Source organism: Orbicella faveolata, unplaced genomic scaffold (genome assembly GCF_042242905.1).
Source record: "Orbicella faveolata isolate gen_17 unplaced genomic scaffold, um_ofav_v1 contig_3, whole genome shotgun sequence".
In the NCBI taxonomy this organism is placed as follows: Eukaryota; Metazoa; Cnidaria; class Anthozoa; order Scleractinia; family Merulinidae; genus Orbicella; species Orbicella faveolata.
In genome coordinates, this window is record NW_028301558.1 from 22515001 (window position 1) to 22538364 (window position 23364).

The 23364-nt window shown below is 39.8% G+C and overlaps 3 protein-coding genes and 1 long non-coding RNA gene across 4 annotated transcripts in view; 2 read left to right on the forward strand and 2 right to left on the reverse strand.

Moving 5' to 3' along the window:
- LOC110068292 (uncharacterized) overlaps window positions 1-5917 on the reverse strand; it is a 12753-nt gene extending 6836 nt beyond the window's left edge. The window contains exons 1-2 of the mRNA XM_089297444.1: window positions 5778-5917; window positions 4611-4789 (exon numbers count right to left, since the gene is read on the reverse strand). Of these exons, the coding sequence (XP_089153570.1) occupies window positions 4611-4789; window positions 5778-5791 (193 nt within the window). The 5' untranslated portion in view covers window positions 5792-5917. The remainder of the gene's footprint in view (window positions 1-4610; window positions 4790-5777) is intronic.
- LOC110052995 (uncharacterized) overlaps window positions 1-23364 on the forward strand; it is a 208340-nt gene that overhangs the window by 1455 nt on the left and 183521 nt on the right. The gene's annotated exons all lie outside the window — the stretch shown is intronic.
- On the forward strand, window positions 13831-21267 carry LOC110052999 (uncharacterized). The gene is made up of 2 exons (XM_020759185.2): window positions 13831-13971; window positions 17735-21267. Exons 1-2 carry the CDS (start codon window positions 13908-13910, stop codon window positions 19045-19047), a joined length of 1377 nt encoding a protein of 458 aa, XP_020614844.2. The 5' UTR covers window positions 13831-13907; the 3' UTR covers window positions 19048-21267.
- LOC149106898 (uncharacterized) lies at window positions 21657-23355 on the reverse strand. The gene is made up of 2 exons (XM_089297448.1): window positions 23140-23355; window positions 21657-22078 (listed from the first exon to the last, which is right to left on the reverse strand). Exons 1-2 carry the CDS (start codon window positions 23331-23333, stop codon window positions 21925-21927), a joined length of 348 nt encoding a protein of 115 aa, XP_089153574.1. The 5' UTR covers window positions 23334-23355; the 3' UTR covers window positions 21657-21924.

Consider the following 23364-nt stretch of genomic DNA (forward strand, 5'->3'; position numbering starts at 1 on the left):
GAATACATCACATGATCATAGAGAAATGCCAATCACAACATTCCTCCCCTCTAGAATTACAGGTTATTCATACATAAACTCCTCATGTAAATTAGAACAACTAAATCAAAACTATTTGACTATGAATGTCCTCTATTTCAACCACAGTCCCTGTGATCAAGTCACGATTCACACAGGTAGTCTTTCAGGTATCCAGGTCTGGCCGTTTTCTGCACAGGGCATGTCGCCAGAGGACTCGTTTTAACGGGTGTCTGAGTAGGTGCTGCCGGTGGAGACTTAGGAACCTCAAGATGGTCGCTAACACCAGGGGTGGGTGGTGTTGCATCACATTCAGGCAACACCACTGGTGTCACGCTGGGTGTCACATTTGTAACTGGCTCCTCCGCCACATCATTCTCACGGCTTCGCACATGGTCTTGGTGCCACCAAATGACTGTCCCATTGTCCAGCTGAACTCAAGCTGACACTGGACCAGTTTTCTCCACGACAGTCCTGGCATCCAGGCCTTCTTGTTCCAGAAATCCTTAGCATAAACAGCCTGGCCCTCTAGAATCTCCCTCTCCTTAGCATGGTAATCGTGTGCTGCCTTCTGCTGGGACTGTTTATTCCTAACGCGATTTGCTACGCTTGGAACAAGCTGATTCAGCTGTGTGTGCAATCTCCGTTTCATGAGTAATTCTGCTGGCGGCACTCCAGTCATACTATGAGGGGTGGTGCGGTAACTAAGGAGGAATCGTGATAACTTTGTTTGGACACTTCCATCCTCCATCTTTTCATAGCCTTCTTTTAAGATTCGCACAGCCCTCTCTGCCAAGCCATTTGAGGCAGGATGATAAGGTGCCACTTTGATATGCTTGATTCCATTCTTTTTCATGAACTCCTGGAATTCTGAGCTGGTAAAATTGCTACCATTGTCGCTGACGAGTGTTGCTGGTAGGCCATGTGTAGCAAACATCTCTCTCAGCTTTTCAATTGTGGCAGTCGATGTGATAGACTTCATGCGATGCACTTCCAACCACTTTGAGTACGCATCCATGACTACAAGGAACATTTCTCCTTTGTAAGGCCGCACATAGTCAATGTGAATTCTTGACCAAGGGAGTCCCGGCCACTCCCAGGGGTGTAATGGTGTTTCTGTGGGTGCACTCTGGTTTTACTGACATTTGTTGCAGCCCCTCACTTTCTTCACAATCTCCTGATCCATGCCCGGCCACCATACGTAGCTTCGTGCCAACGCTTTCATGCGAGATTCGCCCGGGTGGGCCTCGTGCAGCTCAGTGAGTATTTTCGATCTTCCTTGTGGAGCTACAACCACTCTGGCACCCCAAAGTATACAGCCATCTTCTACGCTTAATTCACTTTGTTTGGTGAAGTAAGGGTTTAGCTCTTCAGAGTTGTTTTTGGTTGGCCATCCTTCTGAGATGAAGCGTAGCAGCTGTGAGAGGATTGGATCCCACTTGGTCCACTCTTTGATGTGGCCACTATGTGCAGGTGTGCCTTCCAAATGTTCCATTAACAAGTTTGTTTCACCAGGAACTGGGACTGACTCGAGCATCTCAAGCAAGGGTAGCCTACTTAAGCTGGATTCGTGGTGCAGCAAGCACTGGAATCCCTTTCTTCTCATTCAACATACCCTCCAAAGGTTTATGATCCGTCTCGATAGTGAATGAGTGTCCATAAAGAAACTGATGGAACTTCTTAACTCCAAAGATTATGGCTAATGCCTCCTTCTCTAAGGTCGAGTAATTTCTTTCAGCTCCGTTTAGAGATCTGGACATGTATGCTATTGGATGTTCAGTTCCTCCTTCCATTTTGTGGGATAAGACCGCTCCCACACCATAATCAGAAGCATCAGTGGCAAGTACAAGTTCCTTGGCTGGGTCAAAATGTATTAGTAGCTCAGCTGACTGCAACAGTTCCTTAGATTTTGCAAAGGCCTCCTGTTGTTCCTTTCGCCACTGCCATGTTGATCCTTTCCTTAAGAGCTGGTGTAAAGGCTCCAGAATGGTTGCTACATCAGGTAAGAATCTATGGTTAGTAATAGTTGAGCATGCCCAGGAAAGCTCGTAACTGACTGACATCCTTTGGCTCCGGTGCATTCTTGATTGTATCAACTTTTGCCACCACAGGTTGAATGCCATCGCCACTGATTATGTACCCACAGTACGTGACTTCGGGCTGGATCAACAGACATTTTGCCAAACATAGCTTTAAATCCTGCTGTGAAGAACCCACTAAGCACTGCTTCTAGGTTGGCTAGATGATCTGGGTCATCCTTGCTGCTGACTAAGATGTCATCAACTCGCACGACAACATGGGGGATGCCTTGCAATAAATTCTCCATTGTACGTTGGAAAATTCCTGGTGCTGACGAAACCGCAAAGGGCAGTCTATTTATATTGATAGAGTCCCTTGTGAGTGTTGATCATAGTGAATTTCTTCGATTTCTCATCCAATAATAACTGTCGGTATGCCTGTGACATATTCAGCTTGGTGAATTTATTTCCTCCACCTAGTGTGGCAAGCAAGTCCTCAGTCTTGGGGATTGGATTAGTGGATAATTATCCAACTTTGAGACTTGGTTGACGGTACACTTATAGTACACAAATACACACTGATCACAAATACGCACTGATCCGTCCTGTTTCACCACTGGAACTATAGGTGCCGCCCACTCTGTGAACACTACCGGAGATATTATGCCTTTGCTCTGCAATCAATCCAGTTCCTTTCCGACTTTCGTTTTGAGTGCATACGGTACAGGACGAGCCTTCATGAACTTGGGTAGAGCACTTGGGTCAACATAGACTTTGGCTTCTGTGCCCTTCAGTGTACCCAGTCCTTTGCCAAAAATGTCCTTGTGTGCATCTAGGATCTTCTGCAGCTGAGGGTTGCCCTCCTGGATGTTGAAAATACTGTTCCAGTTAAGCTTAATCACTTGAAGCCAGTCCCTTCCAAGTAAATTGGGTCCAGGACTCTTCACCAACATGGCTGGCAAATTATGCTGTTGATTCTGGTACTTGACAGGAATCAGTACTTCACCCGACACTAGTATTTTCTCTCCTGTGTATGTGCTTAATGTGGGCTTCGAACTCTTCAATTCCAATTTGTCATGTAACTTGTTGTACGTTTCTTCATTCAACATGGTTCTGGTCGCACCAGTGTCTATCTCCAATTTGTGTGGTTCACCACAAAGTTCCACAGTCACTTCAAATGCCTTGGGTTTGCTTTGTCTGCGGATGTGGTACATTGTCGCTCAATAAACACCTTCTTCCCTGGGAACTTCGTCCACTAAATGTGTAGGCTGCTTCTTCTTCTGCTTTGCTGGCTTGCTGTATCCTGAAACGCTTTGTTTACCTTCCCACGTTCCGGAATCAGTTCATTTGCCCGTCTTTTTCTTCTGCCTTTTCTTGCCACGACACACTTTGCCTAAGTGCCCTTGTTGTCCGCATTTAAAACACTGAGCATCTCTAAATTGACAGGCTGAAGCTTCATGTTTCTCCCTTCAACGGTAACACTCTGAATCTGGACAACAACCTTTAATTCTGTTGTTGTCTTGAGCGTCGACCTGATTAACACTGCTGGGGGTCATGTCAGACTGAATATCAACCATGTGCTTCGCTGCTAACTCTTCTCCCAAAGCAATCTCCTTGGCCTTCTTGAGTGTCAACTCTCATTCCGCCAGTAATCACTGCTGGATTTTCTTGTTGTTTATACCACAGACCAACCGATCTCGTAACATTTCTGGTAACATCTCGCCAAAATTACAATGCTCGGTTAGCTTACGCAATTCTGCCATGTATGCCGCAACTCCTTCATCTTCATTTCGATTTCGGCTATGAAATTTATAACGCTCCACTATCTCACTTGGCTTTGGTGAAAAGTGCTTCTCAAGTGTGCTGACAATCTTCTTAAAAGTTGTGTCCTGCGAGCTTTGCTGGTTGAAGTGCGTATGTTTTACTTCCGCAAACACTGAGTAGAATTGCTCGGCGTTTCGCCACATCTCCACCTCATTCGCTAGGAAATACTGTTCTAGCCGCTCTACATACTGGGTCCATGATTCTTCTGATTCTTTGAATTTGCCTATTTTTCCATAGGTCACCATTCCTGTACGAATCTAGAATGAAATGTCTCGTCGCCAAATGTAATAACCAGCCACGAGTGAATCCAAACATACACTAATTTATTCAGTAAAGAGTGAATACATCACATGATCATGGAGAAATGCCAATCAAAACACAAGCCTAGTAACCTGTCAGGCCAGTGCTTATACCTGGTTTTCACAGAAGAGCTTGAAGTGACTAGGAGTATTAATTTTCTACTCCTCCCTGGATGGATGCTAATCTATCACAGGATCACCCCAGCATTAAATTTGCTGGTACCCATTGATACACCTGGGTGAAGAGAAGAGAGTAAAGTATATTGCCCAAGAACACAACACAGTGACCCTGGCCAGGGCTTAAAACCAGACCATTTGATCCAGAGTCCAGCACACTAACAATTAACTCACCATCCTTACCACACATACTTCTTATGGTCATGTAGTGCAGTAAGACAAATAAAAAAAGGTTACATAAAAGTTAACAAAACCTGCAGAAGTCTTTACTTACTCTTTCCAAATGTTGTGACATCAACAGTGACAAAGTGAATATCATACTTCATTCCTGAGAAGAGGTAATGATCGACAGGTAGTGGGGTGTGCTTGCCTTTAGCATCATAGCTACCTTGCTGCTCTGCTTGTGCAGATTGACTGGTGTCACTACCAGCAATGAAATTGCCAACCTTCTTCCTGTCACAAAAAAATAAGAATACTCCAACCAGTCAAAGCTACAAACAAGTAACATACTTCGGGTTAATTTGCTACAAGTACATGTATTTACATGTTGTATACTTGAAAAGACCTATTGACTCATGGGCAATGGATGCACAACTCTGTTTTTGACTCAGTGATACTTATTGTCACGAGCATGGGCAACAACAACTTCCACTCCAAGAGTCCAACAGCCAACAGTTTAATAACTCGACTGTTAATGTTCAGCTTACTTGTGCACGGCAAGTCAACCCACACACACAGCTCACTACATAACATGAGTCTCTTATACATCCTGTATTACGAATACATTGCACATCCAGTACTCACCATATAACCATCTCTTAATCTTAGAACTTGTGCGAGCATCACATTCAAATATAACCGTTATACATCTTAGCACGTGCACCTTAGCTCATGGAATCACTATATCAATTTTGTTTCATTATGTTTTCTCTGCATGAGCTGTTGTATGTTATTGGCTTTCCTTGGTAATGGCCTTATACAGTGCACTATATGTACTGAGAATAAGCATGTAAATAACATACTTTGTGTACACTAGTCAGTTATTGAAAGTCCATTGAGTTTGCTCTGCAGGAACAAGTTGTCAAGGTAGTAGATCTACGCCACAATTATCAGTAAACCTTCTAAAAGCTTAATATGTTAGAAGCTTAATCAACGCAACCCGACCACTGAATCACAACTGCATATAAATTCTAAGGCACGAGTAGAGGGTCGAAAGATCCTAAAGATCCGACATTTTAAATCAAGCGCCTAAACGACATGTCGAAACCATTCATTAAGTTCCATTTACCAAAGTTAGCTTTAACATAAGCTTGAGTCTAAATCTAACTTTGGAAGCTTCCTGAAGTCTTGGAATTTTCGCTGAATTTTGTAAACACTGATAGCTACTCATGGAGCCTCAAGGAACAGTTAGCTTGGAAAGCTTATGTCTTAGTTAACGTACCTTAAAGAATTCATGATAACCCAGCATTAATTAGGGAAACCAATATCGCACAAAACCACTCAAAATAGCATGAGTGTCCTGGTTAAAAAACATGACAGGAACAGTAAAGTGAAAACAGAGTGAAAGGAATGGAAACTAGTTTCCCAGATCCTTCTGGGGTCCTCGGAGTTAGTAGTCTCTCAGCAGCCGTTATTAGAGTCGTCACGCAACGCTTCTCCCCCAGGAGGAGAAGCGTTGCGTGACGACTCTAATAAAGGTTGCGGAGGAGACTACGGAGTTAGAGGGGGCGAGGGAATTGAGTCAAAGTTTGCCGATTAGACTTCTCCTTGGCCCCACTAACCCCTGGGCCTCCGAGGATGTGTGGGACGCAGTGTCGTGACGACCTCGAGCCTCCATTCCTGAGCCTTATCCGCTGTGGTTTTGAAGACCAAAGACTGCGTGAGGCCCTGTCCACACGACGCAGGAGAAATTTGAAAACGGTGTTTTCACCTGGAATATGCATCAAAGGTTTTCCATCCACATTACGCCGATACCAGGCCGGACCGAAAACAGAACTTTTCCAAAACGAGGAACTTGGAAACGCCGGCTTTGCGTTTTAGTGCGGATGTAAAACACTTTGAAGATGGAGGTTTATGATCATGTGATTAACCCTAACCCTCAAGGTTCTGCCGGCGATGATTGCTTTGTTTTACAAATGTTCCTGGACGGGGACCGATTATTTTTTTTCCAAGCCAGAGAAATTGACCTTGTCACTACGAAACTGGCAAGTAAGGGAGGAATTCGAACACAGATTTTGCTCGCGCTCTTGTTTATCGTAAGAGGTTTAATTCGCGCGCGAAGAGTATAAGAAAGAAACAAGGCGCCGATAGAGCGATTATTTCAAGTTGTATACTCTTTGCCGGCTATATTTGTTTTATTTTTCTTCATGAATTACGCACTGTGTGTTGTGGATTTTCCTTTTTTGTTGGAAAGGTATGATTAAAAAAGTGAAGAGGCAAATAACCAGGTAATTTTTCAGGTTTTTGCTAAATGACATGTACACCAACGTTTTGGCAGAGCGTAGCTCTATAAACTATTCAAGTGGGAAACACATGCTCGAGAACTACTGAATGTTAAAACTGAATTTACTGAACAACTTTTCGGTACTCAAAAAGTACCGAAACAAATTCAGGAGAGTCTCATTTGCGAAATGTAATCAAAAAACGTCAACCATCCTTGTAAAGCAGACTCCATCCGCGCGAAGTTATTCTTACAGCATGCACAAGAAGGGTTAATTATGTTTTTACACTTATTTAAATTTTTATGTCACCTCGATATTTTCACCCTTGCCTTGAAAATGATGTTAGCAACATCGAAACGTCGAACTAGTATAATTTTAATACTTCTATTAAAGGGTTTCAGCAAACCTTTAGTCATTAATAATGGATACCCGTTGAAATTCATCGAAAGGTATGAGAGGATAACGAGAAAGGGGCGGGATCCTGAGTAGTCTCGGAAGGTTATGAGGTTTTTGCGTCAATTCCGTACGCTAAAAGAGTCTCCAAAAGAATTCCACGTTCATGCATCTGCATGGAGACACGAGAGTTAAGACAGCATTCACTTGATGATGTATTCAAAAAGCCTAAAGAATCGAGTCACAGGAATTGCGTACAAAGTGAAATGTAAATAGTGTTCTTTTCTACACAGAGGAGGGCACGAGCCTGACGCTAGAGCGGACAGACTGCACATGACATTCACAGCAGCTTAAACACCCTGAAGAAGGCAGTGATGCCCAAACGTCGGTTGATTCATACCGTCATTAAACGTCTTTTTACCAATATTTTTAACATTTAATTGTATGACATTCATCCAAACCGACGTGGCGCGGAGAGCGCGGAGTGAACAATCGATCGGCAAAAACGCTTGCTCTTAGAATCTTCACATTCCACTCTTACACTTGTCTTACACCAATGCTGTAAATGAACGCCAACCTTTTCCTAAGCTAATATTTTTGACAAGTATGTTTCAAAATTATTTATAGTTGTTATTTTTTACATCTTTTCCAGGTCGGATATTATTAGTTAGTTTTCAAGAGTTTTTATCATGAACACTGACCGCTTAACGATATATAAGATTTGGAATGTCGAAAAGGGTTATAAACGGCAAACTCTAATTTATTTCTCTTTTGGCATAACATAAAAAATATTTTATGATGTTATACTGTCATAAATTATACTGTCATAAATTATCAATACTGAAAATCACCGGCTGTCTGCGAAGCACGATCTAATCTCTTTGAACATGTACGATCCGTAGAAAGAACTGAAGGCAACGCAATCTAAAAAAACACACATATTTCAGAAATAAGCAGGATATTTCCAGATGGAACGTGCAAAGTAGATCCATATCAGACCGGACTGACGTAGATCTATCCACTTCTTCCTGAAATATCCTGCCAGCTTTCTTCTTACGGAACTGGGTTAGAGGATAAAAACACAAGAAAACCTCACACTTATTACAAAATGCGTGCAGAATGTTTTCGAAATTGATCTCTAATGAGACCCTTCGAATAAATACATGTAAAAACAAGAAATAAAGAACCACTACGCAACACTAGATATGGTTACCTGTGGTAATAATTTTAATAACATGCCGTTAATACATTGTCAAAGAAGTCTCCTTAGCTTCCTTGTATGCGGAGACGACATAAATTATACAAAGTTTCTTTTTAGTGTTACTAAGATTTCCGGCATCATCATCATCATATGGTTACTTCCTTTTTTATGGCTCTCGTATAATGCGTGACCTACACTGTAAATAAGACGATATTTTCATTCCAGATACGAAAAATACGTTTTCCTTCACAAATTAGAGAAATGATTACATAATCTCATAAGTTATCGGCTAGGAATTATTACTCCAGGTATGGGGTAATTATACTAAGTAGTAGTAGTAATAGTAGTAGTAGTAGACTTTATTGGAGAGGGTAACATTTGACAGTAACAAAACTGATAAACTAATGGCTCTCGAAATAAACACAAAAGGAAATTAACTAAAATCACTATGTACAACCTATAAATATGACTAACTTACAATATCTAAGTAGCAAAAATGTATAACTGATAGATACTAATAAGTGAGTGAGTAGTAAATTATTGATCGATACTGAAAACGCCAACGAAAATCTACATCAGGATATCAGTTACTACAACTACACGGTCAAGTTTCAACACGGAATTGAATAAAGGTAACTCGTAATCTGATTGGCTTCTGGCGAATTTTTCTTGAATGGTTTCCTGGCTCGTGACACTTTGAAGATATAAAACACAGCTGTGACAAAAATAATTTGATTACGTTCAGTTTATTTCATGGTGTGTTAAAAAGGTTCACAAGATATAAATAATCAACTATTTATACTTAATGAATGGCATTTAACGTTTAGCGACTTAAGAAGATAAAGATCCAAACGAAAATTTTAAATACTTTCTCAACTTTCCCGAAAAAAATCAAACCTGAATCAAATCTCACTGGGGTAAAAACATAACTTAAAAACTCATAAATCATACCAGAACTCCATTTTTTCCGAAACCATTTGACATCGAATTCTGTTTTCCCACACACACATGTTTCCACCCCCAGCAGGTTTCCTGCAGCCGGGCAGTCTCGCCACCCTATCAGCTAGGAACCAGTTCCTTTTTACGGTTATCTTAGCTTATGTCACAAGTGTTCATTTCCGCCTATTTTCTGAAAGTCGCATTTAAAAAAGAGCAAGGAGCTTCGTCGTCCTCAATTCAATCACAATACTCGATCAAGAGTTGGCTTATATTGCTTCCTTAGAAGAACTAGTCGATTCTCTACGATGCAACATTTTAAAGTATTGTTAGTTCTGTTGTTTGTGGCTGCTGTTAGCGTTTCTCTCACCCAGGCGTGGACCATGAACAATAAGAAAGTTGGAAAACGTAAGCAGCTTTTACTATTTAGTTGTCACAATCAGTTTAGCCCTGTGAGTTGTCAAGTGCAGAGTCTCGTTTTCTCGACTGAACTGTGTTGATTGTGGTGAGGGTGACTGTACCAAAAAAGAAGGAATACATGTAGCATGTGTAGTAAGTGTAATATTTGTCGTAACGTTACGTAGTAGCTGCAGTTGAATTGTAGCTGCTATCCTGCGGGAAGTGGGGGAGGGGGGGGGGGGGGCGCTGGAACACTGTCTACGATGTAAAATATTAATTGTAGAGTAGCTGTAGATTCGGTCGATCGCACATTCTACGCTTTCGCACGGAAACAAATCCATTAATTAGTAGCAAAGACTGCGTCATTTTCCTCGGTGGTATAATGGTGTGTCTACACTGTAGCTGTGGTAACTATAACAGCTGTAATACATGTACTAGGAGTAACTGTAGTTTCTGTAGTGTGTCTAATAGCTAATAGAAACTTTAGAATGCGTAATAGCTCAGGTAGTAACTGTAGTACATGTATAGTAATAACTGTATGTATAGCGGCTGTAAAAGCTGTAGTTCCGCCGCGCAACCGTATGGCGACTGAAGCAATGTGTTACTACAGCTATTACGTCAGTGTAAGAACTCGGTCAACTGTACTCTTACGTGCTGTCGCTCATGACAAGCGTTTGGGCTGCAATCCCAGAAAGTTATACACAGCAAGGATGTGTAATGCAGTCAGTCAAACTCCCTCTGTTCGTTATACTGTAGATTGTACGGTCTATACCTTTTTTTGACCTTACACCTGGCTTAGATTGGAAGGAATTGTGTAAAGAGTGGTCACGATTGTACTTTTGTTTCACTTTGGGTTTTTGGCCTGTCGAGTTCTTAACTGGTTCTCTGTCCAGACACAGCTAAAAGGTCCTATCAAGAAGTACCACAAGTCAAATTCAAATTCTAATATACGTCCGACAACAGGTCACATGTTTTTTCTTTACTATTATTTCCGATTGGTTTATTATCAGTACCCTATTCGTCGCTGAAAAAATGATTGACTGACGGAAATGAACTGTCCAATTTTGTCAGTCTGTCTTTAATTTTAGACATGCGATGTTTAGATAAGAACTTAATTACTGAACACAGTGGAACAAAGATGGTTCAATAACCTGGTTCATGTTGATTCACTCTCCGCGAGAAGTCTTTACTGCATTGATAGGAAGCACTGGACAGGCGCTGTCCTATCCTTCTGGGGGGACTGGAGACGAACGTCTTTGTTTTCTCAACGTCATGTTTTTTCCATATTAGGTGATAGCAAGGAGCCTGCCCGAGAGGAAAACCGGCTAAGAATGCATGATGGGGCGGCAAGGCTGAAAGCAAGACGATTCCACGTTGAAGAATGGAACAGGGCTTAAAACTATAAATGAAGTTGTAAAGGAAACGTAAATTAAACAAAGTTACTGGTCGCAAGTTGGAGAAATACTCATATTCCTCACTTTTAGATCAACATGTACTATCGCCATGAATGACCACACCACAAACAAAATCCAGTGGACTAAAACACGATCCCTTGTTTTCGGTTTGAGGGCGGGGAAATGCACCCTGAGCGTGCAATGTCCTGCGTTTAAGACTTGTCAATCTTTGTTACGTTCAACAATGTGGCCTTATTTACTCAGAAGGACGAATCATGCCTCTTAAATGAATAGTGCATCTAAAACAAATGCGTGTGGGTAAATACGCAACGTTTAAAACTCGTGTGTTGACAAAAGCTCTTGTGAGAGAAACTGTTGGTCGCTTGATTACGCGTTATAGTTCTTTCAAGGTCAAGCTCGTCTTTTTCCTGCGTCTCGTGTTTTCCAAGACGGATTATACGTCTAAGAAGTAAACCGCTGCGTCTGTTTTATGCGTCTCCTGGACCCGTAAAATTGTTAGTTTATAGTTTGACGTTGTATGCTTCGTATTTTGCGTGCTTATCCAAGCGCATAATATTTCTTGGACGCATTATTCGTCTGCCTGGGTTCTTGAGTACGGCCAACGTCTTGTCGTAATCTTTTGGCACTTAAGTTCATAAGTTATATTGCAGAAAAATATTAAGAAAATTAGCACAAACTTTTCTAGAGAACAAGAATTGAATTGATCAAATTTTTTTCTTTTGAAATTGTATCCATAATGAGTCGTTTTTATTGCTTCAGCGGAAAAACATTTAGTAGGGACTGTCGCAGCGTTTACTCGAGATTCTCTCAAACAACACCAACCCAGTTTCGAAGGGAAAAGCACTGGTAACGAGATTGAAACAACACCTCGAGACAGAATTTTTTGTCTTATTACAGAATACATAAATTTTCATGCTTCTTTTAGGACCTTATCACCAAAAGATTTTAAGAGATTTTCTTAGCAACAGATTGATTAGCAGTGTTTCGTCACCGTATTCAAGCATTACTATAAGGTCAAACAACCTTGCTACCCCCCCCCCCCCCTCCGGGTACAAACACATCATTTCGGGTACTTTTTGTTATCTTGCTCGCACGCACCATTGAGACAGAAAAGGCGCCAGTGTTATTACTAAACAACTGTAAAAATAAAGAAACTTAAGCTTATTGTATGGCTGGCTCCGTGAACGGGCAAGATAAACTAAATCCTGTGTCTCCAAGGGTGCTTACCATTTATCAAAAAAATCCGGAAATTTCGGTTGAAAGTCAAATGGAAAGGTTTTTTTCCGGAAAATCCGTTCGGAAATTGTAGACCACCTCCAGAGGTAAACTTCTTTTTCCGTTCGGAACGGAACGGCGAAAATTTCCTAACCATGTGCTAAACTTTCCAGTTTCCAGTCTCTCATCAGAATAACGACCCAGGCATAAGCATAAATATCCTTTTTCTTATGCTTAAGCTTATGTCGTGGCTGTCCTCACTAGAGCATAAGCTTCTTTTATTACGCTTATGCTTGTGCTTGCGTCGTTATAGAGGACCAGGCTTAAGCGCCATCTCGTTCGGTTGGTTTGCTGATTTTGGAAAAAAACCCTTACCATTATTCAACGGTCATCCCAACCGATTTATTCTGACAAATGATAAGCACCCCACGACTCTCCAAGTGCTCTGCACTTGCCCGAGCTGGTAAAATGGCGCTATCTTTCCCGCTCGGAATTACGTGCTGTGTTCCGCAAGAAAAATGATTTTTTGCTCTTCTTTATCTCATATAATGAATCCCTTATTGACCAAGCTTGTCCGGTCAAGATGGCTGGATATTGGCCAATTTTTTTTTTCTTTTGCGTGTTTATGGACCTCGAGTCCGTCCCGGTCCATAAACAAGCAAAAAAAGATCTTGGCCAATATCCAACCATCTTGACCTAATGTTTGGTCAGCAGCCGATATATATAGAAGGAAAACAGAACAGGCGTATCGCCCGTAAAAAGAGTAGGAAAATAGCACTGGACTGGTCGCCCACCCTGGCGCACCGAGCCGACCATAGAGCGAAGCCTGTGCATGTGACGAGGTGCTATCAAGCGCTGCGAATAGAGAAAGAAACCTTAGACTATCACAAAAATCAAAACTTTTCAGGTAAATAGAGATTCAATATGCTAACTATCTTCGTGTCACTGTTTAAAGGTCTTTAAAAAAAAAAAAGCTGCGGACTACCAAAGATATTAGCGTTGCTCCTCCTTGTCGTATCGCTAATAAACAGGATGTTTCCTTTGCGAGTTCAATGGTTGAAGTGCCCAGTGATGTGACAATCTCACAATTTGCCAGAAATGTTCGCGAATTTACAGAAGGAAAGCATCAAACAAGGAAATGGATTCCCTACGGTCCAATTTTAAAAATTTTGAAGACGTTTTTCAATTTCAAAATTCCCGCTTGAGACACAAACACCAGTTTCGTTTACAGGAAGTACAAGCGACTGTTGTGCTTCCGGTTCCGGTTCTTCGAGTGCCTTTCAATAGTTTTCAATCCGGAAATAGTCTGTTATTTGTTATTTTTTGTACAAACGAAATACAATTTTTAACTTACCAATTTACAAATCAAAATTCTTCCAGAAAAAAGGGCAAGATAAAATCTGGAAAACATGACCGGAAGTGCGGACATGTGTCAAAGTGAGGCTAAGCCGGAGTTTTATTTATATTTGACGTCTGAAACCTTGAATTCTGTACACTATCGCCTGTGACCCAAACAAGCTGTGATGGCGACGGGTTGTTTCTAAGCTCCTACTTCATTTTCAAGCGTGATCATGCCTCGCTCGTTCCTTGTCAAGAGAAGAAAAAGCAGCGATGCGAACACTGTGTTCGAATCTGGTAAGTTGGCGCTAAGCTTGATTATATTTCTTGAAACCCGCACGTGTTGCCGAACGAACGATCTTGCGCCAGTGTTCGCGGGTCCTCAGTCGGTGGATAGGGACAGTTTAGATGTCAACACGCTAAAACGGTATGTCTTCTTCGTCAGTCCGCCAGGTTATGCGATGTGAAATCGTGAACGATTTGCGTTTCTGGTGAGATTGTACTTCGAGAGAAGGGATTGCTTTAATTAATTCAAGTTTTTCGAATTGCTTACGGTGTCATTTATTTCCCTGTGCTGCAAAATTACAGCAGTAACGCGCGGAAACCTGGGGTACTCTTGCAATTTCGTTTATTCCTACTCTTGAAAATGGGATTTTTGAATGGCTTTCTTGGCATTAAAACAGTTTTTAGGTCTTTAAGAAATCTCCAGTTTGGTCGTTTTCTTATTAGCACTTTTGCAAGTAACAGTAATTTTAATATACACACACCTGGGAGACGTTGGGCAGATGTTTCGAAAACTCGCTGGTCCGGATGGCGATTTTCGGTTTGAAATCTCACAGCTACCATAACGAAATCGACATTGAGAGAAATTCAGTTTTCTTTAAGGGGTAATAGAATTTCCAGCGCCTTCTAGCGCCGAAGATAGTTGATCCCTAGCAACTTCAGCGCAGAAAGCAATGGAGATGTTGTTTTATGAATTTAGCCATAAATTAAAACGGTTCTGTAAACAGATGAAAACTTAATTTCACAGCTGTTCTTGGGAGATTGAATTGTGCCTCGAAAAGAGAAACAAAAAGATGTTCAGAAGTTACAGGAAGAGAGAATTTCGGAAATTGCTGAATGAATGAGCAGTTAAATTTGTTAATGAAAATACAGGGATTTTCAAGACAAGTGAAATAAACAGTGAGTAGCGCGGGAAATATTAAATTGTCGCAGGGGGTGCCGGCCGAGCGCTCGAGGCACTTCATCTCTACAATGACATATGTCCTCTGTCGCCGACAATCGAAAAAGGTACGAATTTTAATAAAAGGGCTGAAATCCGAGTGCATTAGCTTTGAAATGAAAGACGAAAGCTTTACAGCCATCTGGCACGGATTATTTACTTCGGGCGATTTTGAAAAAAAAGAAGATAATCACAAAATGAAAATAAATACGAAGAAAGGGACGGACATTTTCAAGTGTGTATTTTTTTTCCTGAGATTTGTTATGAATGATAAATTAAAATTTTGACAAAGCGCGATAGAAATCAACGATTTAAACCTTGGACTATAGCTTTAAGATATGTTAATGTACCTAAGGTGGACATTAAGGGCCTTGCTAATGATGTTGGTAATTCGAATAAAAGCAAATTTTCCTATCGAAATGAAGAGGGCTGCATAAAATCTAATACGCCTCAAATACACCGGAGTGACAATCTTTTATTTGCTATGGTGATTCTAGGTTTTCAATGAAAGACACTCATTTAAAAACATAGACTCGTCGGCCTAAAAATTTTCGTCAACAATTTAAATTACAGAAATTGGAAAAAAACTGGAATAGCCACAATTTTTGTTAATTTTCCGTGCGAAAAAAGGCACAATTCGGACTCCATGACAAAAGCTATTTTTTATTCCAAGGGAAATTCAAATGAAAAATAAATAATTTTTTGTTAGTAGCTGAAAATGTATTCTTGTCGAAACAGATGTTCATTGCTTAGCTCATATTGAACAATAAAACATTTTTATTCAATCGCTGAAAAAGCGCGGTTTTGTTTTACACTCGCTTTCAATCCACGAATGAATCAGAGAAAAATTCTGCTTGAAGCGAGAGACGAGTAAAAAACAGCCAAGGGAGGGATGTTTGTCGTAGAGAACCTTTTAAATATCGCGTCTTTTTCATATCGAAAGGTGAAAAGTCAAAGAAAATTGCAATTCACATCTGGGAAGGAACACCGCAACAACTGCGCTACCAGGAAACCATTCTTCACTTTGTTTTCCTTTCTCTAATTCGTAGATTGTTTGCAAGGACAAAGCCTTTTTCATGTAGTCAGTAAAAAAAGACGATTTAACAGATGGAAAATCGATCCTTTGACTTGGTCTCGATGTCGCCTCAGTTAAAGGTGAACACTGTTTTAGTCAAAGCGGCCTCTAGCCAGCTATGCTAAGAATTCCAAGTTTTTGATAAGAAATCGGAAAGGAAAACAGCTGGACTTGATCTGCGTTAAAAATGGCCTTCTGGCATTGAAATGGGTTCTTTGAGTAACTAAATGGGTTGATGGCTGTTGTTCAGCAGGTCGATTAGCAAAACAATTGAGTTGTAGAAATCAAACTACTACATTCTACAAGGTAAAAGAACACAATAGAACGCTCATCGTTCCAGATGGTTTGTGTTCTTTCCTCTGCTCGCGTTATTTTAACATCTGGCATTTCCTGTTGCTGTTTTTCAACATGGCAAAGCTCGCATACAGTTTCTTGCACAAGCAAGAGTTTTAGCGCACATACGATTTTCGTGAACGACTTTCACGGGAGCTAAAAAGATGCCAAAACCATTCATTTGTATTCCTCTGTGCGCAACCATAAGAAACAGAAGGAATGATTTTTTTGATAAGATGTCTCGCTGTAAGATTAAGTTATTAACAACCTATGTTTTGACTTTTCTCGCCAATAATAAATGCAGGAACATGAAAAGTGTAGAAAATTAGTCTCTGAATAGCCGGCCATATCACGAGCTTATCAGGGGTCTATCAGAACAGTATGCGCTTTGCAAAAATGCGAGGTAGGCGTTCGACCGATGACGCTCGATTTTTTTTCAGAACTTTATCATTTTGCTGCCTGTTTACGCAGCACGATTTGCATACTTTAAAATAACAACGATTTCCGACCGCCTACAAAGGAGCCATTTTTTTCCTCACCACACAAGGCAGCCTGCTCTGTTTTGTCCTATAGACGAGTCTAATAGTCGGTTTTATTGCTTTGTCCTTTGCGGCTTTGAAATTGAAAATAGAAATAAATAAAGATCCGTCACGGCTTTTTCAAAAGACCAGGATTATGTCACGTTTGGCTGATTAAAAGGCTCTACTGGAAAGGAATACCACCTGTTCTTTCGAGTGAAAAAGAACAATTGATTATTTGAAAACGCCCTCGGGCCTTGTCCGTAGTTGCACTTGTGCTTAATTGTCACGCAACGCCCGCTGCGTCACGCTCATTACGACAAACGGGTGCCGTGTGGAAGGAAGGTGCTACTTCGGTCGCTGCTAATTCAAAACCATTGTAAGCCTTGAAAAAATATCGGAATCCCATAAGGGCTATGGCTACAATTCCTAGATGGAGAGGTCTAGGCACTGTGAAATTAAGGTGTGTGCTGCCAAGCATCCAATGTGCCTCCACAGGCATGTAATACGTGCAAAACGCAATGCAACTGTTTTTGTACAGTTTTTGTACCTGAAAAATACCCAATGCTGTCGACATGTATAAATTAATTAAGAGACAGTGCAGTCTGTGGAGCGAGATTTGGTTCAAACATGCCTAAATTAGCAAAGTTAAAGGCATGGGCCAATATTGTTGCCTGCATATAGAAAAGTTCTTTCAAAAAGAAATGATTTCAAAAATCCTAGTATATCAGTAGGTTCCACCCCAAGGTCTAAACCCTTACATTTTTGTTCACCATTTTTGACAGAAAAGATCATTGTCCCTGGGCCATACCAGTCCACAGTGCCTGAGCTTGTGCCAGGACACAATGCAATGTTGCAAGATGGGTGCAACTTTTTTATTTATTGAGATATATACTTGCGTCTTTGTTTCAGATCTGCCAAAGACCATCCAAGATCCTTTAAGCTACGCAGCAGTGGAACAACAAAAACTTGTGCCTCCCAGTCCCTGCATTGAATTTCATCCACAAATTTTACATTTTAACGGACTACAGAAAAACCACACTTGGAAGCCTCCAAACACCCCATGTTTTGCCTGTAGAACAAGGACATTTCCACATGCTTCAGACAGTTGTATCAAATTCACAGCCAGAAATAATCATCATTGTCTGAACACTTGTGAGTGCTATCACAGAAAACTTGATGAGTATGCAGGTTGTTTCTGTTGTCACTCATCTAGTAATAAACTTCTTTCTGATGTTAGCCAGCTACACATGCCTGCATGGTACAGTGGGTTAAATAACAACAATCACTACCACGGGATCTACTTGCCAAAGCACGGCCCATTTGGTTCAAAATCTTTGTCTACACCCTTGGAAAGAATAGATATTCATGCAAGAGAAGTAGCAAACAGAGCAAGTCACAATTTAACTTCACATCATACTGGCAAGGGTAGCACTAGGTTTGCCACAGGATTAGAATGTAACCCTAAAGTTATAAGTGATGAAGATGAACTCCCCACAAAGAAAATGAAGATGACACCTATTGGGAATGAACAAAGGATGAAAAAGGAAGAAAGTATGGAGTCACAGCTTCAAAAGAACGAGACTCAGTCAAGCGTTGCTCTTGAACAAGGGAAAGTTTCAAAGGCTGAGGATAAACCAGCTCAAGAAACAATCAAACAAGAGTTTCCTGAGCCATGGAGTGATCAGACTATATGCAATGGTAGTGAACTCTCTACTGGTGAACTGGACAGTGAAAAAAACGATACAAGAACCAATAATGAAAAAGGCGAACTACACACTCCTGAAAAAAGTTACAAAAAAGCACCACAAGAGATCCACAAAAATGTGCCTCATCAGGGAACCAGGAAGTCACAGCAAGCAAAATCAAAGAAGGGACACAAAGATAACAACACAAAACCTTACAATACAAGGATGGTGACATCTCGGCCACGGACTTACAGCTCTGACTTTGTCATACCTGATGAGGAGGAAGAGTGGAGGCAGGATAAAGTAGGTTATCAAATGAAGGGTCGACAAAGAACAAAACTGAACAGGCTGTTGGCAAATGAACATGAACGCAGAAGAGTGGCACAGTTGAATAGCGCTTATCAAGACCTTCGACAGTTAATTCCAGGATACCAATGTGACACCAAGCTGCCAAAGATAAAGATACTGAAATATGCAATCAATTATATAGCCCACCTAGATGATATACTAGGAACTGACTTTTATAAGATAAATTAAAGGGAAAATATTTAGCTTTATTTTGTTATTTTTATTGTAACTCAAATAATTATGCATTAGATTAGTTATCTTTATTTTAACATCAATCTAGATAAGCGCACTGTTTTTGATTAATTCTTCATCTATTAATAAATTAAAATATTAATAAATTGTAGCAAGTGTGAAAAGCATTTAAGATGTTAGTTTTCCTTTTTGTTACAAATATCGTGTTTAAGGCAGGTTTTTGTTGAACTATCAATTCAAACGTGATTAAGTAAAAAACAAATTTTATATGCTGCATTTTATTGAGTAATATGCTAGTCAGGCAAAAAGTAAATGATTGTATCTGCAAAGCATTATTCTTGCTCTTATTCTGGCTTTTGCTGTTGCTCTCACTCTTACTCTTTACTCTCACACATGTACCATTTTCACGTTATCCAGAATTTGGAGTTCACGATCAATACACTTTCAAGATCAGTATTAAAATAGTCTGATAAAAATGTTTCAAAGCACATTTAGGTTAATTTAAATTATCACAAACTATTAACGACCACTAATTTTAATCACAACATTGGAGCACCTTCATTAAATTAAAGGGCAATCTGTTTAATGTAAATAATTTATACATGGAAGACTTTCTGAACTCTCTTCATTCCTGATCTTAGAGCAGAGCTGACGTGCTTTGTCAACTATTGTTGTATGCTCACCCAAGACTGTGCCTCAATTAGTTGAGACTAGAAGCTTTGTAGAGTAATTCTGTTTGATATTATACCCTGTGGCTGATCCTACGAGAACTATTCTGAAGATGACAGAAGATTCTGTTGAAACATGTTTTAAAAAAAAACGGTGTGCTGTTTCTAAAAGTTTTAACATGTCTGCTACTATCCAGACCTTTTGCCATATATTTCAGTGAATGTACATTATTGTATGGTTCCTAATCCTTCTTTCATAAATATTATAATGACAATTTGCCTATTTTTTTTTTTTTAAATGCACCAAGTACAAGTCCAAAAGCAATGAAAGTAAGTTACAACCCTCTAACTGCAGTGCACTTGCACACATAAATTTGACTTTTTGTTTATTAACATAATGGAGAATAACCTAGGTCATAAGTCATAAGCCAGGTCATTACGTTGGAAATTTAAGGTTTAAGAAAAATGTTGAAACAACCACAGTAAATTATTTGATACTTTGATCCCAAGTGGCCTTATTCCATGTGAAGATAGATAAACGCATAGCTATCTGATAGAAAGTAAATCCTGACTGCATGATCGTTTAGACATTCCAACTTATTACAGTGTATGTATGATTGTTATAAACTTAAGTCATCATCTGAGAGCAATTTTATACAGATTTTTGTTACAAAAACTGGTTAATATAATTAAAAGAACCCTAAACACTGTGCTACAAAATAATAAGTTATTATTAATAATAATATGAACTAATCTGTTCTTTGGTGGCAGGAGGCAAAAAAACTTCAATAACTGTGCAGCTGCAAGGACAAACATCTACAGCATGGTTACTATCAGGGCTAGAAGATTTGCACTGTTGAAAGCACAGTTATTGCAGTTAAGATGTCTCTGACTTTGACCATTATACATTCAGTTTGGTAAATGTAAGGGCTAAAAGATTTTACAAACTAAGTTGTAAGCTCAGCAGAAATACCCCATCTCTGAGTTGCCTTGTGCATCTGTGTCAATACAAGTCTAACTGAAAACCATTCATATAAAAACATATTTTGCTTACAGGTACATTTTCATACAAATCAATATCTCTTTCAATACGAAAGGTTTTGCACAAGGATTTGTTTTGAAACAGAGGCACAACTCGGAAATGGTCTACAGACTGATTCAGGCTAAAAGACGTCCATCTTTGCTTTGGTTAGCATGATTATTGCAGGCTATTATTGATTCATGTTAACAGATATTTTCCCAGTATTTCTATCCCTATACCAAGCTGAGTACTAAATTTGTGAAACATAGATACAGTACTGAATTGTACTTTGCAACTGATGGATTATACCACCACTTGAAAGGAATTGACTTTTTTAACTTACTGTAATGTCTAAACCAATCAATTAATTACATTTCAAAATCATTGGAAGAATGGTCTTGTAAGTCGAAAAAGATAGCATGTTAAAATACTTCTACCACATGTTTCAGCAGTGCAATTTCATTGCTATGCAACTACTGACTTGTTGAAAATCAACATAATAAACCAATAAACAAAAGTTCAATTGAATTTGGTGTCTTTGTGAAATTTTCTTCGCTGTCAACCCCTTCAAATGACTAGCATGCAGAAGGGAAATATGTAATATTTTGCACGTAAACACATCTTTGGGTTATGGTTTGTATAGTGTGATTGTCTGGGTGTGGGTAGTTCTGAAAAAAATTGTTATTGGTGACCGACGTTTTGACAACCTGAGCGGAATTCATGTTCAGAGTCAAGTGGATAGTGTTTGTCAGTAGATGTTGTTTAAAGTCTGGTCCGTTGAGAGTGATTGGTCAGTTTAGCCATGAAGATAAATTGGCTGTAAGACTCGTGTAAAGTTTGTCAACAGTCATTGGTCAGTTCTAGTAAGTCTTTGTGTTATAATTATTATAGCCCATTGGTATATTGACAAACAAATATTGGACAAACATGGTATATTGCATCTAATTATTGAGTACAATGTTGATTCCAGTGCAATGAACTTTGAATTCATTATTGACCATGGTTAACAATCTGATCCATTTATACTGTATCCAATAATTTTCAGCACAAACTACATCCTTGAGAAGTCCTGTCTTCATGCTCAATTGTGCAAAACCCATTAACATTTAAAGGTATCATGACAAATCTTAAAACATACTTGATTTAAAAATGATATTCAAGTCCCTTGAGTCTTTCATCATAGCGTCACGAATCTTGGTTTGGATCATTTGTACTTGAAGCTGTGCCATTTTTCTTTAGGAGTTGCCCATCATGGGGTATGAGATTTGGAATACCATTTTGTATTGAATATGCCACACCAATTTCATCTGAAATCAACTCATTTCTTGTACTGTCATACCTAGGAGGAAATAATTGGAGACAAAAAGCAATAACAAAATGCACATGTATACTCCATCCATAAAGGTAGGACTAAAGAACATTTAAAAGACAGTCATTGTGGTGGATCCTTGAACAAAGATTCTGTAAGAACAGTGACTTGTTGCTCAAATGGGGATAGATGAATATAGTAGGATGTCTAGGCCAGGGATTTACAACCTTCCCTCTAGATTCTAGATTGTTATTTCCTGTTGAGCTTGATTTTCAGCCATTTTTGGGAGTCTAAGTGTCACCTCCTCCAATGAACAAGAACATAAGCTCAAAGAACGACTTGAAATCAAGCCTAGTATCTGTGACAAAAAAGTTATCTATAAGCCTTCAAATGATGGATTTTAAAGACAAGAGTGGCTGGTGGCATTAAAGCCCTCTTGGCGATCTCCTTACAACACCTTTGTATGTGTCTTCCAATCCAAAGTCCCGTTGGGGGAGTAATCTGGGGACAGGAGTGCTTCTCATACCTTTTAGGTGTTAAAAAAGTGGTTTTAGAACCTCTTAGGGTGCCCTAAGCCTGAAAAGATCCACAGCAGGAGCTTTTTTTGGTAACTTGCAGGATATTGAGCCAAAAAAAATATATGACAGGAGATAGTGCGTTGTTTTAGAATTGGTATGCCACGCCCACAAAACAGGACCTTAGTACCTCTTGGGGGTTCTTTTCAAAATTTCTGATTAGCACCCCCGTCCTCCCCCTCTAGGGTCCAAAGCATTGCAAGAGTTGGTTTAATGGCTCACCAAGACCAATGCTAATATACAACTAAGACGAGAGATGTAGTGATTACCTGCTATATCTCTAGACAATATTTTTGTCACATGCTTATGCCCCGACAATTTTGCTGCTACGAATTCACAAGTTCCTTGTCCATAGTCTATATATATTTATAATGTCCTTGTCTGGTGGAGATCCTAGGGCCTAGCACGACGGTGAAAGAAAACACTGTTCATAATTCTAATATAGGGTTATACGGAAATTTTCCTTTGTACAAGCTGACATCAGCGTGTAGCCCAAATACACTTCAGAGTTCTTACCTCAGTGGTTTTTTAGACAAGGGACAGACTAAGATCTCCAACAGTTTTTGATCAACCAGGGTATCTTTGCCAGTTGTCAATTGATTACCAATACTAAAACATCTACATGATGAAGTCTGAATCAAAGAAACGTGTTTCTTTGAAATAGTTTCCAACACGAATCTCCCATGTCTCCAAAGAAAACCTCCCGCCATTTTGGATTGCTTGGTAGCCACTCCACATCGT

Coding starts and splice junctions, on each gene's coding strand:
- LOC110052999 (XM_020759185.2), top strand. CDS start 13,908: ATGCCTCGCTCGTTCCTTGTCAAGAGAAGAAAAAGCAGCGATGCGAAC. Junction 13,972..17,734: donor GAACACTGTGTTCGAATCTG/GTAAGTTGGCGC, acceptor TCTTTGTTTCAG/ATCTGCCAAAGACCATCCAA.
- LOC149106898 (XM_089297448.1), bottom strand. CDS start 23,333: ATGGCGGGAGGTTTTCTTTGGAGACATGGGAGATTCGTGTTGGAAACT. Junction 22,079..23,139: donor TTGTCTAAAAAACCACTGAG/GTAAGAACTCTG, acceptor ATTTCCTCCTAG/GTATGACAGTACAAGAAATG.